General features: G+C 45.6%; 1 protein-coding gene across 15 annotated transcripts in view; it reads left to right on the top strand.

The window, feature by feature from the left end:
• Positions 1 to 16,248, top strand: part of PTPRT (protein tyrosine phosphatase receptor type T) — a 1,011,807-nt gene that overhangs the window by 734,893 nt on the left and 260,666 nt on the right. For all 15 annotated transcript variants that reach the window (XM_070485956.1, XM_070485943.1, XM_070485942.1 and 12 more), the window contains 2 exons: positions 13,640 to 13,841; positions 15,174 to 15,276. In XM_070485956.1, coding sequence (XP_070342057.1) covers positions 13,640 to 13,841; positions 15,174 to 15,276 — 305 coding nt within the window. The remainder of the gene's footprint in view (positions 1 to 13,639; positions 13,842 to 15,173; positions 15,277 to 16,248) is intronic.

Here is a 16,248-nt window from a genome sequence, read left to right as displayed (position 1 = left end):
ACTGACATCAGTGCCACCCTTGTCACTACTAGATGCTTTGTCACAAGAACTGTTCTGTCCACTCACAGATCCTTGTTTTACAGATAAGAACCGAAAGCTCAGGGCTGTCACTGCTTGTTCTAGGCCATACATTCTCAATACAGATGCTATCGCCCACAAGAGGTGACATTTGTTCTTAGGGAGGGTGAAAACATCCTCCTCTTCTTATGTAAATGCATCATATGCACAAAGCACATGAACAGCTATGTGTACAGTCCGTATACAGCTGTACAACATACCCATAGAATTAAAATTTCATGGAAATTAAGAAAAAAAGTCTAAATAGGTTTCTTAGGAGGTGATAATGAAAAAAAAAAGGTTGAGAAATCTTGGTCTAGACCAGCACTCTCTAGCCACCAGTTACACGTGACTTTGAGCACTTGAAATGTGGCTAGTTTGAATCAAGATGTGTAGGAAGTAAAATTCACACCGGATGTCAAACACTTGGTAGGAGATACAGAATGTAAAATGTCTCATTAATAATTTTGTGTTGACTGTGTGTTAAAATAATAACGTTGCGGATATCTTGGGTTAAATAAAATATATTATTAAAATTAATTTCACCTGTTTCTTTTAAATTCTTTTAGTCTAGCTGCTAGCAAGTATAAAATTGCAAATGTGGCTCCCATTCTGTTTCTAGTGGACAGTGCTGCGCCAGACTACTACCGCCTATTAAGAGGAGGCATCAGGATTTGTGCGCGAGTTTTCTGACTCCCTCCCAGGTTGTTTTGTTATCTCACAGCTATCTTCTCGGAGAATATCTGCTTACTGTGAGACCCTAGGCGTGCCTCTTGACCTCTCTGAGCCTCGGTTTCTCCTGAGTGCTCTTGTAATGAGTATAAATGTAGAAGGTCCCTTCAGCTGTGAGGTTCCATTCTGGTCCCAGCCGAGGGCCTGGGTCACTGCGGATAGGAGGATGTCAGTTCCCTGATGGCCTGTTTCACCAGAAATGACAGTTCCCCAAATAGCGATGTCACCTGCTGTGTGTTTGCTTTGGGGGAAATACCACATGGGCAAGATTAGAAAAAGGGAGAGCTTCTAACCTGAGACCAGCAGAAGAGAGTGTTAGAATAAATGACCATTTTAACCAAGAAGAGAAAAAAAAAAAAGCTTTCATCTCTTGTAGGAAGGAGGAGATATAACCAAAAAATAGACTTTCACAAAACCTTCCCATAATAATAGAGGCTAATACAACATCATACAAATGTGTTCTGCTGGATTGAATTGATGCTCAGATCTCCAATATGCCCATCTTTTTATTCCTTTCCTGGTGCCTAATTTGGGAGGGGAGAAAATCAATTCTATTTTAATTCCATGAGAAAAAATGCTGAATGAAAGAAAAACGCAATAAAGTGAAACTTCAGCCTTCAGCCCCCTGCTGACCCAGAATGTGTGATGGGAAGTCCAGTCTAGGGCAGGGCCCTTAGTCTCCCTCCGCTTTCCAAATGTACTTCCACCTCAATTCTCCTTAACTTGGGCTTCTATATCCCCAAGTCTCTAACCAGGAGCTCTATCCATCCCTCCAAACTCTAGGCGGCTCCTCTCACTCCAGCTAGTCCTTCAAAAGACACCTTCCCACAGCAGTGTCTGGTCTCCCAGGCCCTGGAAACAAGACTGGCCACTCTTCTTGATGACAGCAGGGCACTGAGAAAAGCAGGTGGATTCTAGATTCCTTTGGCTGGGTTCCAAGCCTGGCTCTGTATCTTACTATCTGTGAGAACCCTGGAAAGTTACGTCTCCCTAAGCCTCAGTTTCCTTATCTGTAAAATGGGTATAATGACGGTTCTAGCCTCATAAACTTGTGATGATTGAGTGATGCATGGAGAGGGCTTGGCATGGCTCCCAGCAAACGCTGAGTGGTGGTAAATATTAACACATATTTTTATTATTGTAATGAATTCCTACAAAGAGATGGGGAGCGGAGGGTTGAGCCTTTGGCTTCTGACCTGTGGTTCCATGATTCCAGACTGGCCAATCAATGTGACTTAGTACACATTTTTTTGTTTGTTTCCTGTTAAAAAATATTTAATATAAAAATAATTTTCGACTTACAGAAAGATTGCAAAATTAGTACAGAGAGTTCCCGTATACCTGTCACCCAGCCTCCCCTAATGTTAGCATCATACCTAACCATAGGAAAATGATGGAAACCAGGAAATTAACTGTGGTGAATGTTATAAACTACAATGTGATGAATAGTATAACCTATAGACCTTATTTGAATTTTACTTGTTTTCTCAATAATGTACTTTTCTCAATTCCCAATTCAGTTCAGGATCCCACATTGCACTTGGTTGTTATTACTTCTTTGTGTCCCCTAACCTGCAATAGCTCCTCAGTCTTTCCTTGTCTTTTATGATCTTAGCAATGTTGAAGAGTATTGGTCTATTCTGGTTTATTTTATAGACTGTCCTTTAATTTAGGTTATGCATTTTTGGCAAAAATACCACACGAGTGATATGCCCTTCTCAGAACGTCTTATCAGGAGGCACCTGCTGTCCATATTTCTCATTACTGGAGTTGTTGACTTTGATCACTTGGTTAAGAAGGTAGCATGCATTTACTGAACATCTGCTCTGCTTCCTTTTTTGGGATACAAGGGTGAATAAAATGTTACCCATGATCTCAAGAAACTCTCCAGTCTAATGGACAAATGGTGTTCTACTTACTATTGCTATGTAACAAACCACCCCAAAAGTTAGCAGTACAAAGCAACAATTTGATTTTGCTCGCAGATTCTGTCCGTCAGGAATTTGAAAGGGCTTGGCAGGGATGGCTTGCTTCAGCCCCATGATGTCTAGGGACTTAGCTAAGAAGACTCAAATGGCCAAGAGTGACAAGACAGCTGAGGACTGGAATCATCTGAAGGCTTTCTCACTTACTGATCTGGTGCCCAGACAGGTAAGACTCAAAGACTGGACGCAGCTAGGGCTGTCAACAAGAGTGTCTACACATGGCCTCTTCATGCGCCCAGTGCTTCCTCACAGCATGGCGGTTCCAGGGGGGCCTGACTTCCTACCCAGAAGCTTAGATGTTGTAGACACGAGTAAGCTACATTGCCTTTTATGACCCAGTCTCAGAAGTCACACAGCATCATTTCCTCCACATTCTATTGGTTGAAGCAGTCACAATCCTCCTAGACTCAAGAGGGGGGACATGAGCTCCTTCTTGGTGGGAGGAGTATCAAAGGATTAGTGGCCATTTTTAAAAACCACCAAAAATGGAAAAGCACTGAAGGATCTTTCTACTGATACAGGTTTGGAAACAGCCCCAAGGGGACAAGAACTTCCCCAACTTGGGCCTCATTCATTATTAAATACATTATTTAATTGAGCACCAACTGTGTATCAGACAGGCATGGACTCAGCTGCCAAGGATGCTTGCCAAGTCCTTCCTAGGGGTAGCAGGCCCAGACACACCCACTACAGAGCCTGGTGGTGTGACATTTGCAGGCATCCACCACCAGTCCTCCCCCTGGCAACTGGTTACATGTGGCCATGCACAGAAGGCCAAGGGCAAGGTGGCAGGGCAGGGTGGAAAATGCTGGACTTTGCCATCAGAGTGACTTCATTTCAAACCCAGCTGTACCGCATTCTGAGTTTGTTACATTTCCATTCTTAATCCTCATTTATTCAGTAAACCTCATTGACTCCTACTCTGTGCCAAGCTGGGTGCAGTTATAGCAGTGAATAAATAGCATCCAGGCCGTGCCCTCATTGAAGGATTTCCCAGGCTATCTCTGCCAGAAAGGCCATTGCTGGGGCTGCAAGGTTCCGGGGAGCAGGGTCCAGGGATTACTCAACTTCTCTCTCGTCTCTCCATGCCCAAAGCCAACAGGAGAGGAATTGGTCACACAACTCAGCAAGTTAACCAGGTTACACTCAGCAGAACAGAAACCAGCTGAGTGTGAAGTTGGACGGCAAGCCGCTTACATTCAGAAACCCGAGAAATATTGCAATGCAGACTAAAAGCAATTGGGAATATCACCAGACAGACTCATAAAGCAAGAAGGTTTCTGTGAAAATAACAAACTCATAGCACCCAGGACACCCTAGCATGAGATTAAAAGCTGAAAGGAGGTTTAAGCTTCGTACTACTAAGCTGCATTATGACAGTTTAGGAAGAAGGAGCTTAGAGCCGGCGGAGTTGATGATGACCCCATTGTGGGAGTCAGACTGCGTCTTTGGAATTCAGAGCAGTTGGAAAGAGTGACACTGTCAGAATATCCCTCCCACGTGGGAGAGGAGAGGAGGAGACTGCGAAGCAGCCCAGTGGTAAAGACTGGAGGGGCTGAGGGGCTGGCAGGCAGAGCATGTATTGACAGGAACACACTCTCTTGAAGTCTGTCTGGGAACCGAGGGCGGGATGGTGATGTAGGGAAGAGAGTGGGGCATGCGTGGTGGGCACTCAATAAATGTTCATTCTTGTTATTATCACCTACTGGCCAACCTTGCAGTTTTGGTTGCTGCATGGTGAATCCTAATGACCCTGTACCAGCTGGATTCTGAGCTTGCTTCTTCCTACTGTTTGATCCCAGAGCCACCAGGAAACCAGCTCAAGTTAGAGAACAGGGTATTGATTGGAAATCAGCAAAAGCTGTGTTGGGCCAACAAGCCGACCTCCCTTCCGCAATGCCTCTTTGATCCGTGGTGACTTGGGAGTCCACACAAGACTAAAACAAGCTGCCTGTAGGGCGGCACTGGGACTGTCATGTCCGGCAACTATGGGCATCGTTCCCTGTGCTGGCAGCGTGGGGGAAGGAGGCAGTGGATGCAGGCCCTGGCCCAGCAAACCAAACCCACAGTTTGGGCCCCTGACCCCAGAGTTAGGCTTTGGGAACCAGAGAAGCCTGGAGGGTCCTGCCTAGGATTTTGCTGCTCCATCCGGTTGTTAGTAGAGCTTTGACTGGTGAGGTTACAAAATAGATCCTCGTCACTCAGCTCGTGTTAGTGGTGGATCTGAGTTTTGACACAGGTTCTGCAAGGCTAAAATCTTGGTCTTCCCTCCTGACTCTTCTTATTCCTGAATGCCAGCAGCATCTGAAGGAGCAGGCTGGTGGACATTCACAAATCTTCCTCAGTAGTTTCCAGCCTGTAAAGACTCATCCCCCTTCAGGCCTGGTGCCATGTGTAGGCTCTGTCTTATTCCTGCATTTCTGGGGGCCTCATCCTTCAGCAGCTCTCAAATTCACTCCTTTCTCTTCATTCCCTTAGCTTCCCATGTAGACCAGGCCTTCTTTGTCACCTGTCATCTGGATGAGAGCCAGACCCTCCAAAGGGGCCCCGTTCCTACAATCAGTTCAATCCTCCAGCCCCTTGCCAGGAAATGTGCTTCTCCAGCTTCAGCATGCATGAGAATCACCTAGAGAACTTGTTAAAACACAAATTCCTGGATCCTAACCCCAGACATTTTGATCAGTAGGTCTCGGATGGGCCCAGGAATCTACATCTCTAACACACTCCTAGGTGGTCCTGATGCTGTCTTGTCTATGGATTACAATTTTGGTAGCACTGCTCTTAAATACAGGTATGACTCTGATCTCTCTCAATAGCCTGTCCTCCCCCTTAACGCCTCTATATGACCCTGAAGATAAAATCTAACCACTCTAGTATTCCCCTAAAGGCTTCCATGATCTGAACTCAAAGCAGGGCTGTCATGGATGGCTGCATAGTTTGTGCACTGCTCAAGGCACGCCACCAAGGGGCTGAAATCCACTAAGCACTCTACTGTATCTGTCCAGAGGAATATGACTAGGCATTAAGAAAGACATCGTTTTCTTCTCACAAAGGCACCCTCAGCTCACTGAGGTACAGGGGCCTAGGACTGAGGGGGGACGGCATCTGCCTAGAGATGCCTTTTTTGAATTCGCGCAAAAATACTAACAGGCTGCCCAAGAGCATCTCTCCGGTCTCCACTTCCTTCACCTTCCTCTGTCTCCTAGCTATCCCTCCCACCTCCTGCACTGGGTTAACACCTCACACTCGATGGGGAAGATTGCCTGGGCCCAGAAGCCTTCTCTGTCACATGCTCCCAAGATCCACTTTCCCTTCCTTCAGAGCAGTAATCTTAATGTGTGTTTACCACCCATTCCTGTGGTCGCACCTGTTTCCCTGACTGGACCATAAGTTTCTGAAGTCTCCTCAGTGCTTAGCACATGGTCAAGTCAACAACTCGATGCATATTTGTTGTGGATTCTATTCTGCAGCCATAGACCTCACAGGTGCCAGAACCCAGCATGCCCTTTTTGTTGTTGTTGCTTTAACATTTTAGTTTGAAATAATTCTAAATTGACAGAAAAGTTGCAAAAATAGTACAGAGAGTTCTATACCCTTCACACAACTTCCCCAAATGTTAACATCTTACATGGCCGTGACATATTTATGAAAACTGAAGATTCACATCTGTGCTTTACTGTTGACTGAACTCCAGACTTTTTTTCGGATTTTCTAAGTTTTTCTGCAGGTGGCCTTTTCTCTCTCTAGGTTCCCCTGTAGCAGTTGGGTGTCATGTCTCCTTATTCTCATCCTAAAAGACTGTTACAGCATCTCAGTCTTTTCTTCTCTTTCTGACCTTGATATGTTTTAAGAGTGCTGCCCAGTATTCAATCTGGGTTTGTTTTCTCATTAATGTTTTCTCATTAATGGACTGAGATTCTGGGGGAAAAGGTATGTACCCTTCTCATTACATCATACCAGGGGGCTCTTGATCTCAACTTGACTCATCATTGGCACTGTTGACCTTGATCACACCAGGTCTCTTCACTTTAAAGCTGTCTTTTCCCCTTTCCATACTGGGTTCATTTAAAGTGAGTCACTCGGTCCAGCCCACACTCAAGGAGGGAAGAAGTAGGCTCTACCTCCTGGGGAGGAGGAGTGTCACAGAATTTGTGGTCTTAAGGTGAAACCACAATAGCTAGGAAACTTTGGAGGAGAAAAAGCTATGCGAATATGCTGTTTCTCCTTGGTTTCACCGACCAACTTTAGCATTCATCAATAAATCTTGCCTACAGCCATTATCATTGTGGTGTTCCAATGGTAAGTTTCCGGTTCTTTCTAGCACACCATTTTAGGACACCTTTCCTTGGCATGTGATTTCACAGTTCTTCTGCTTAATCATACTCTTCACCCTTTAGGGCCCAGCTCCAGCATCTCAGCCCTGGCTGCCCAATCGAATCTTCTGGGGAACTTTAAAAATGTACCGACACCCAGGCCTTTGCATCCAGAGCATTTGATTCAATTAGTCTGGGGTGGGGTAAGGGCAATGGTACTTTTTAAAAGGTCCGCAGGGTGCTCTATGCTCTGGAGCCTGGCCTGAGGACCATCGGTCCAGCCCAACACCCTGGAAGCTTCTCAAGGAGGCTTTCCTCACTCTGGGAGAACCATTACTCCCCAAACTGTGTTCTTGAAGGACTTGGTTCCCTGCAGTGTCCGTCAGTGCCTCTGTTGGTCCCCAAAGTCAGGAACTGGGTCTTCTTCACTGAGGTTTCTCCAGAGCCCAGAACAGAGTCCAGCATGAGTGGGTTCTTAGTGAGCATTTGTTGATTGAGAGAATCATTTCATCTCAATAGAAGCAAAAGCCATAGCTGTCTGTGCACAAAAGCGGCAAGTCCTTGCACTCTCGCTGGCTCAACAGTGTTAGAAACACCAGGAGTAGCAGTGTGTGTGTTGATCATAATCATTTTTCTGCTGTTACCATAGTCCTCGGCTCTCTAGGGAAAACAAGGACCCCATGGCCAAAAAGTCACTGGCATGTGCATTGCAGCCATCTGTGCATTCCCATTTTAGTTTTAAATTGTCAGGAAACCAAAGAGTCAACAGTACACTTCTACCAAGAAGAGATTACCTGAAACTGGTCTCTTTTTGTACGTTTGCCTCAGAGGTCACCATGATGGCAAAGATCATGCCTGGAAACTCTTCTACAGTGGGTAAAAAATAAAGGAGAAAATATTTTAACCAGTTGTTTTAAGTTAAATGAAAACAAATGAATTTAACCCTGTATTCATTGAATTGACCATGTCGGTCTATTTTACCTAGAGACTTGTTAAGACTCTACTACGATGAGACCCCCAGAGTATGGGCTGGAAACCATGTGGAGAGAGTCAGGAGGAGATGGGATGTGTCACTCAGAGTGCTGGCTCCCCCTTGCAAAGGATTTAGAATGAAGACACCATGGGTATAGTAGCTGCTAAGCTATAGAAGATGCAGATGCTTCTGGAGCATCAAGCTGTGGGTGGGCAGATCTTGACCCAGTTTATATTATCATGACTGACAGCTGATGCTGTTATGTGTTTCCTCAATTTGGGGTCATCTGTCTGGGAGCGAGCTCTTTGAACAGCCCTGGTCCTTCCAGGGCATCTCTGTGTGTTCAAATAGACTTATCTAAGTTCTTGCCACATCATGGTGCCCACATCCATGCACCAGCCAAGAGATGAGACTCTGGTGATATTGAGGCAGCAGAGGACACTTCAGGAGCTGTGGGTCCCATCTGTCCTTCCAGCACTCTGCCGGATTGCACATATAGCTGCCCTCACCTGGTCTTTGACTTGTGTGACTTCTCTCGGCCTTAGTTTCCTCAGCTGAGAAATGGGAATAACCATAAAGAACCCATACCATTTTTTGAGGATTAAATGAGATGATTTTTATGTGAGGTCCCCCTCACAGTGCCTGGCACATAGTGAGTGCTCCAGAATGGTTTTTTTTGTTGTGAAGGCATCTCTGACCACCTGGTTGTGAGTCAAGCTATGTCCCTCATCCCTACTTGATCTCATGCATCATCTACTTGACTCCCATGCATCATCTCATCTTCGGGACCAGAACCTTGTCAGCTGCTCTATCTGAACAAGGAACCTCTGGGTCTTACCTTATACCTGGCCCAGTGCCTGGAGCACAGCACGGCTCAATCTAAGCATGTTCAAGAAACAAACAAGTCCTTCCTGATGGGGCTCTTTAAGGGAAGTTATTGTCCGCTACTCTTCAGCCCAGGGTGGAAGGACTGCCTGTTCTTCCCAAGGTGTCCCTTGGTCCGTTGTAGCTGGAGCCTTGATGCAAAGCCTAAAGTCACCCATGGACTCCCTGGAGCCTTACTCCTGAGCAAAGGGGCTACCTTCCAGAAGTAAAGGAGCTGGGGATCGCTCTGCAACATAAATCAAAACAGAAACTAACATTAAAATTATTATTTAGCCCTCGAAGAACCCAACGTTCAGAGAGGTTAAGCAAATTGCTCAAGCCACACAGCTAGTTTGATCATTCATTTATACATGCAAGGGGAAGAAATGTTGAACAAAAACCAGATAAGATTCTTGCCCTTCTAGAGCTTAAAATCTAGTGCAAGGATCAGCAAACTTTTTCTATAAAGGGCCAGAGAGTAAACATTTTAAGCTGCGTGAGCCATAGGGTGTCTGTCGCAACTACTTAATTCTGCCATTGTGGTATGTCAGCAGCCACAGACAATATATAAATGAATGGTGTGGCTGTGTTCCAATAAAGTGTGATTTACAAAAACAGGTGATGGGCCAAATTTGGCTTTGAGGCTTTACCTTTTTGATCCCTGGGATTGTAGAAAAGGGACTCATTAGTGAAATAGTTGCATGGTTAAATGTCAAATTGGTGGTTCAAAGGAGATAGATGTGATTCTGGGAACATAAAATAGGAGGACATGGGAGTTAGAGAAGGTGCTCATGGAAAGTGTCATTTTAAATGAGATTCAAGGATGAGGAGGTGAAGGGAAGGCATGAGAAGGAAAGAAAAGTTCTGAGCTGACAATAGCTGGTGCAAAGGCCCTGTGGCAAAAGGGAGCACGGCTCTTTTTAGACACTGAAATAATGCCTAGAAAGCAAGAGGGAGGGCAGGAGAGGTCAGCTCATGCAGTGAGCTGTGAGCTGATGAAGACCACAGGATACGAATGTGTCTTAATCCCAAGAGCTATGGGAAGCCATTGCCCTTTTGATTCTAAGGGGTGGCATGATTCAATTCTCACTATAAAGTGCTCACTCTGGCTTTTGGCTGGGGGTCCCATTGACAGCCACCAGAAGAGACCACGGTGGCCCCAAGCTCTTTAATGCAGCCAGAAGCCAGTCCTTGGAGCCTGGAGCTGATGCCTGGCTCCACACCCCTTCCCCCGCTAACTCTTCATGTTACGTTTGCTATCCTAACACATCTTCCTCTTTCTCCACCTCTAAACCAAGATCACATTGCATTATGCATTTTACAGCCACAGCTCCATCCCATTCCATTTTTCTCACCTTCCTTCTTTCCCTCCCCAGCCCGATCCCCCACTAACTTCGTAAAACTTGCAAGTTAAATTTTTCAAAGACTGTTTCTGACAAAGCAGTGGGAATTAGATTTGGTGAAGCTCTTCATAAAAAATTGAAGACATGCTGTATTAACATACATTGATTTATTCATAGTGTTTCATTACAAGTAAGTGAGGATCCTGTAATACCGGGAAAGGTGAGGCGAGCAGGCAGCGCAGTATTTTATGACAGCTCGGTGGAAATTGAGTGGCTTTTGGGTTGAATTTGGAGTGCAGAAAAGGAATTGGCTAGTAAATAAGGCATGAGTTTTACCTCCCAGTGTCTGTATATCAGTGTGGTTGCCACCAGCCCAGGCAGGGGGACTGGGGCGGAATTTCAAAAGGATGCATGAGCACATCTTCGCTCGTGGACTGGGGTTGGCTGCCACAGGGAAACATCTCTGACCACCTCCCTCCTTCTGCAGCTGGGGAAAACTTGAATCCAGCTGAGCCCTGAAAGCTCAGCTGCCCCTCACCACTGCCCAGCCACACTGGACTCTCCTCAGTTCTCCCAGCCTTTGTGCAGGCGGTTGCCTCTACCTGGAACCTAGAATGCTCTATTCCTCTGTTCCAACTGTGTATCATCTTCAGGTATCAGTTCAGTTCTCCCCTGAGATACCTTCCTGAGCTCATTGTCTAGTTCAACGTTTCTCAGAAGCACATCCTGAGACAGGAATGCGAATTCCAGCAGATTCTTAAGAAGTTTAGGAAACACTAGGGAGTGGGGAGGAGAAAGGAAGGCAGCTGGTGATGGGTGTGTTTTCCAGGCGGCTACCTTTGGAGGCAAGTGGAGCGGAATCCCTCAGGGAAATCCCCAGGATGCTGCAGGGGTATCATGTGAAAGGAGCCTGGGAATGTCTGCATCAGCTCCCACGAGTCCAGTTGCTGGGGGTGTCAATTCCCCAGCACTTCCTGTGAGCACCCACGGGAAAAAGCCCTCCAGCACAGAAAGGCGTGTGGATGTTTGAAGGCTTGCCTCTGAGAAGGCTGGAGTGGGCGGGGGTGACCAGAGGGAATGGCATGGCCAGGCCCACCAGGGACCTGCGGGATGGGTACGCCTGCCCAGGCTCTGCTTGCAAAATACCCCAATCCTTCAGCTCCATGAGTTTCTCCTCCTGTGCTCACTCTGCTCCAGACGAAGTCTGTCCTCGACCTGTGGTGTCAACAGCTGCACTGCTTAATGCGGGAGAGAGAAGTTACCTCTTCCCCAAAACGTTTGGTGCCCTTGCCAGAAACAGCAAAGTGCTTATTTTTGAAGCAAATTTGGTGTGTTCCCTGTTCTACCTGGGTTTTCCTTCCTGTCAAGCATGAGACATTCTTGACAGAAGACAAAGTGCTATAAGGTGCCTGTGTGGTTGACTTACCACATTCTATATATATATATTTTTTTTGCTTGAGGAAGATTGGCCCTGTGCTAACATCTGTGCCAATCTTCCTCTATTTTGTATGTGGGACACCACCACAGCATGGCTTGATGAGCAGTATATAGGTCCATGCCTGGGATCTGAACCCATGAACCCCTGGCCACAAAAGCGGAGCACACAAGCTTAACCACTACACCACTGGGCTGGCCCCTGCTTACCTCATTCTAGAAGAGAAGACACTTGAGGACAGGGCCTAGCTTGTATTTGTTTGGGGGTCCCCAGCAGCACACAGTGCAGGTCCTAGAATCCAGGAGTATGTGGGAAACATTTGTGGAGGAAAAAATAAGTGAATGAATGAATCTCTTCTTCAATTAATGAAATGTGTCTCCAGGCTGGGCCGTGTGGTATAGAAAAAAAAAGCACGGGTTTGAGAGTCCAACAGACCAGAATTCAGTCCTGTCTCAGGGATAGAATCCTGAATAACCCTGAAAATGCATGATCTACAGCTACAGTGACAGCCCACATGAATCTCACAAACATAAGGTTAAGGGAAAGAAGCCAGATGCTAAAGAGTTGACCCCATACCATTCCATTTATATAAAGTTCAAAACCAGGAGAAACTCACTGATGCTGTTAGAAGTCAGGATAGAGGGTATCCTTGCTGGGGGAGAGGGGTAAGGCGTGGAAGGGTTCATGATGGGAAACTCTTAGGTCTGGTAACGTTCTGTCTCTTGATGGGGTGCTGGTTATGTGGCTGTGTCCAGCTGGTAAAAATTCATTGAGCTGTCTAGCTTTCTATATGTATATTATACTCTTACAAAATATTTTTAATAGAACAAACTAGATAGGGCAAATGAACAAAAAAGCCTGTGTGTGCCACTTTACCAACTGAGTAATTTAGAAATGTGGTACCCAAAGTATGAGCCATGGAGGCCAGTGTTGGGACGTCAACTATTTAGCTACTCTCACAGGAGGATAAGTGCAGAAATTGAGAATGAGCACTTAGAAATTCTCAGAGTGCCTTGACATGGCTGTGACAGCCAAGTGGGTGATGTGGATGCCTCTCCTTGTACAGGGTATACACCAGTGTGGTTATTGCCAAACTCACATGATGAGTCACATGTGATGTGGTCTCTGGATTATTATGGGCCTGCAGTGAATTGGAAAACACAAACCTGAGCCTTCACCACAGAGAGTTTGGAAAGTGCTGATTCAATGCAAGTTGCTTCTGGTTGAGCCTTGGTTTCTCCATCATTAAAGTGAGAATAACTATGCTGATGCCCCCAAGGTTTTGGGAGGAAGACAAACAAGATAATGCATGATAAAACACCAGACAGCAAATGCTGTCCATGTGGAATCGGGGACCTTGACATTTTTTAACAAGCTTCCAAATGACTTTTATCGGGATGCTACACTTAGAGACTGCTCTATAGCTGCACTGTCCAACATGGTGGCTGCTAGCCACACGAGGCTACTGCACGAGGCTACTTTTGAAATGTGGCTTGTCTGAATTGAGATGTGCTGTAACGTCAAAATACTTACTAGATTTCTAAGATTTACTATGAATAATGGGATAGAAAGTATCTCAATTTTTTATGTTGCTTCCACATTGAAATGGTAGTATTTTGCATGCATTGGGTTCAACAAGATATAGTAATAAAATTAATTTTTTCTCTTTTTACATTTTTTCCTTTTAATATGACCGCTAGAAAATTAAAAAGCATGTATGTGGCATGCATTCTATTCCTATTGGACAGCAATGCTCCAGAGCATCAGCAGTGGAGTGTTCGGAGGCTGGCATAGTCTGTAAGGTGGACAGTAACAGCAGAACTTGCTGATCAAGCTCTCAGGCCTTCCGCTCTTCTCCCCTGCTGTTCCTCCAGATGAGCTCCATCCAGCTTCCCGAGTGAGGAATTTATTTGTCTGTTTGCTGGCTTGTTGTGCAGATCAACTACAAGGCTGTTGGCTCCCTGGACCCGAGTGCCGACCTCTCCAGCCAGAGGGGGAAGGTGTTCAAACTCCGGAATGAAACACACCACCTCTTTGTGGGTCTGTACCCAGGGACCACCTACTCCTTCACCATCAAGGCCAGCACAGCAAAGGGCTTTGGGCCCCCCGTCACCACTAGGATCGCCACCAAAATCTCAGGTATCTCTCTTAGAAAAGGAAAAGGGAGACAGGAGTTGTTTTGTTTTGTTTTCCCATTCCTAATTTTCCTGGGACTGAAAAAGGGCAGAGCCAGCTGTCACCGTGTGGTTTTGGAGCAATTAGGATGATGCAATCCCTCATGTGTCACTGCTGTGGTCTCATGAAGAAAACCTAACCCACGAACTTCCTAAAGTGTCAAAAATACATTAATCAAGTTAGACCTGAGGGAACACTGAGTGATTCACCAATGACTTACCACATAGTTACATTAAATAGTACAATTTTTTTCATACCAATTGGCTTATAAAAATGTGATTTATTTTCAGAAACATTCCTTTTGGCAGTGCAGGACACAGCTTAGGTTCTCATAAAATGTCTGATGACTGAATGAATGACTATCACAGAGTCATGGAGGTCCGAGATTTCACCTGTCATCACCAGTAGGACTCCCTCCACCATTAGACAGCATCAAAGAAGAATTCTCTCAGAACTTTTTTTACAATTTACGCTTTTTCAGAATACCTATGCGATTCTGGGCTACATGCAGACACATTTTGCACAGATACAGACCCAGGGTGGTTTTGTGGCTTAACGTTTTCACTTATCCTTATGCCATAGAATTTTCCATGTCGCTGCATTGCTTTCGTTATAATGTTCTGTCAAGTGGATGGACATAATTTAATTAAGCGTTCCCCTGTGGTTGGATATATTTGGTGCTCCCATGGTTTTATAAAATAATGCTTCAATAAGCATGTTCGAGAATAAAGTTTCATTTGTTGATTTGTATTATAACTTTAGGGTTAAATTCCAGAAATTGAAATACTGAATTAAAAGGGACGTGGGTTTTAATAGCTCTTAATAGAAATGTCTAAATTACCTTCCCAAGGGATTAAATTTAGTCACCCTCCTATCGTTGGGGATGAGTAAGGGAGGGTCTCATGAAAAAACAGAAAAAGATAAGAGGAACTAGTTCATCACTGCTGTAATTTGCATTTTAAGTGTGTTTAATAAGGTTGAGTCTTTGGTAAGTACTTATATTTCCGGCGTTTATCTGTTTGTTCGCTGTGGACCTTTTTGATTCATGAGGGTTACTGGCTGCATCATTGCCAACATGCCCCGGCCTCTTCTGGACCTTGAAGGAAACTACAGGCTGGTTGGAAGTCAGGGCCTCCTTTACTGGAAGCTGGGATGCTCTGTGGCTCTCATCTAACCCTTTCCTAAACGTCCTCCTTCGGGTCATCCTGAGTGTCTTTAGCGATTGCATCAAGGGGAGGTGGTGAGCGGGGTTTGGGACCTATGCTGAGCTTCCTCCTCTCTCTGTTCTCTGCCCAGCTCCGTCGATGCCTGAATATGACACAGACACCCCACTGAATGAAACGGACACGACCATCACGGTGATGCTGAAGCCGGCTCAGTCACGGGGAGCCCCTGTCAGGTGAGGAGGGTTCTGAACCTGGAGTTTGTGGTTTTCCTTCTCTGCACCATGCACACCTCCAGTTGAATCATCTCACTAGCGATGCCCAAAGGCAAGACTGGCCAGGAGCAGGGCTTCCTGGAAGAAGAGGGTCAGCAGCCCCAAGGCCAGTTCAGAGGGGGCCACTGACCCAGGAGCCTTTCTCCCCACAATGGGGTATTAGGACTAGTTCAGAGGGAACATGCTGATGGGGACCTGAGGAGGGCTGTGAGAGAACTTTCTAGAACACACCTATGATAAACGTATTTAGTAGAATTGGAGGCCTGGAAACTCAGTCACCTTTCCATGTCTGACTGCCATTAACAGCCAGATGGACAGACTTGCTGAATTCTAAAAACAACCTGCTCAGAAATTAGGAATGGGACAGGACCTCTGGGCTGGTCCAGTTTAGGGCCTTGGAGTGCTAGAGTCCCACAGGGGTACTTGCAGTCAAAGTCACACTGCTGATTTTCACAAGAGACTACTGGAGTTCAGGAGCATCCTTAAGGCCGAAGCAGTGAAATCGTCTCAGTAGCTAAGCTGACCCAGTGCAGTCCATGGGCTCATGGCGATCAGGAAGTTGGGCGTCTCTTTTTAACAAGCTGTGCCTTGCACAAGGACAGCAGCTCATATGTTGACTGCTGGCTTTTCCCAGAGCTTGAGGGACTAAAGTACCTTGAAACCAAGCAGAGAGTTGAGTGGAACAGCTTTCAAATGGGCTCAGTTCAGTTCAACAAGCGTACATTGAGTATCTTATGTCAGGAATGGAGTGGGGCACAGGAAGTAAAAATGATTCATCTATTCATTCATTCAAGAAACATTTTTTAAGCACTCACACTGTGCCAGGCAATGTTTAACTGCTTGGAATACAGTAGTCAACTAGCTGTGAATAAGTCATGTTCTAAAGAAACTCCAACTCTGGCTGGGGAGACAGAAACACAAAAGCATAGTTAC

Source organism: Equus asinus, chromosome 15 (assembly GCF_041296235.1).
Source record: "Equus asinus isolate D_3611 breed Donkey chromosome 15, EquAss-T2T_v2, whole genome shotgun sequence".
In the NCBI taxonomy this organism is placed as follows: Eukaryota; Metazoa; Chordata; class Mammalia; order Perissodactyla; family Equidae; genus Equus; species Equus asinus.
Note: the sequence above shows the minus strand (reverse complement) of the source record. Positions and strands in the feature narration are given on the sequence as shown.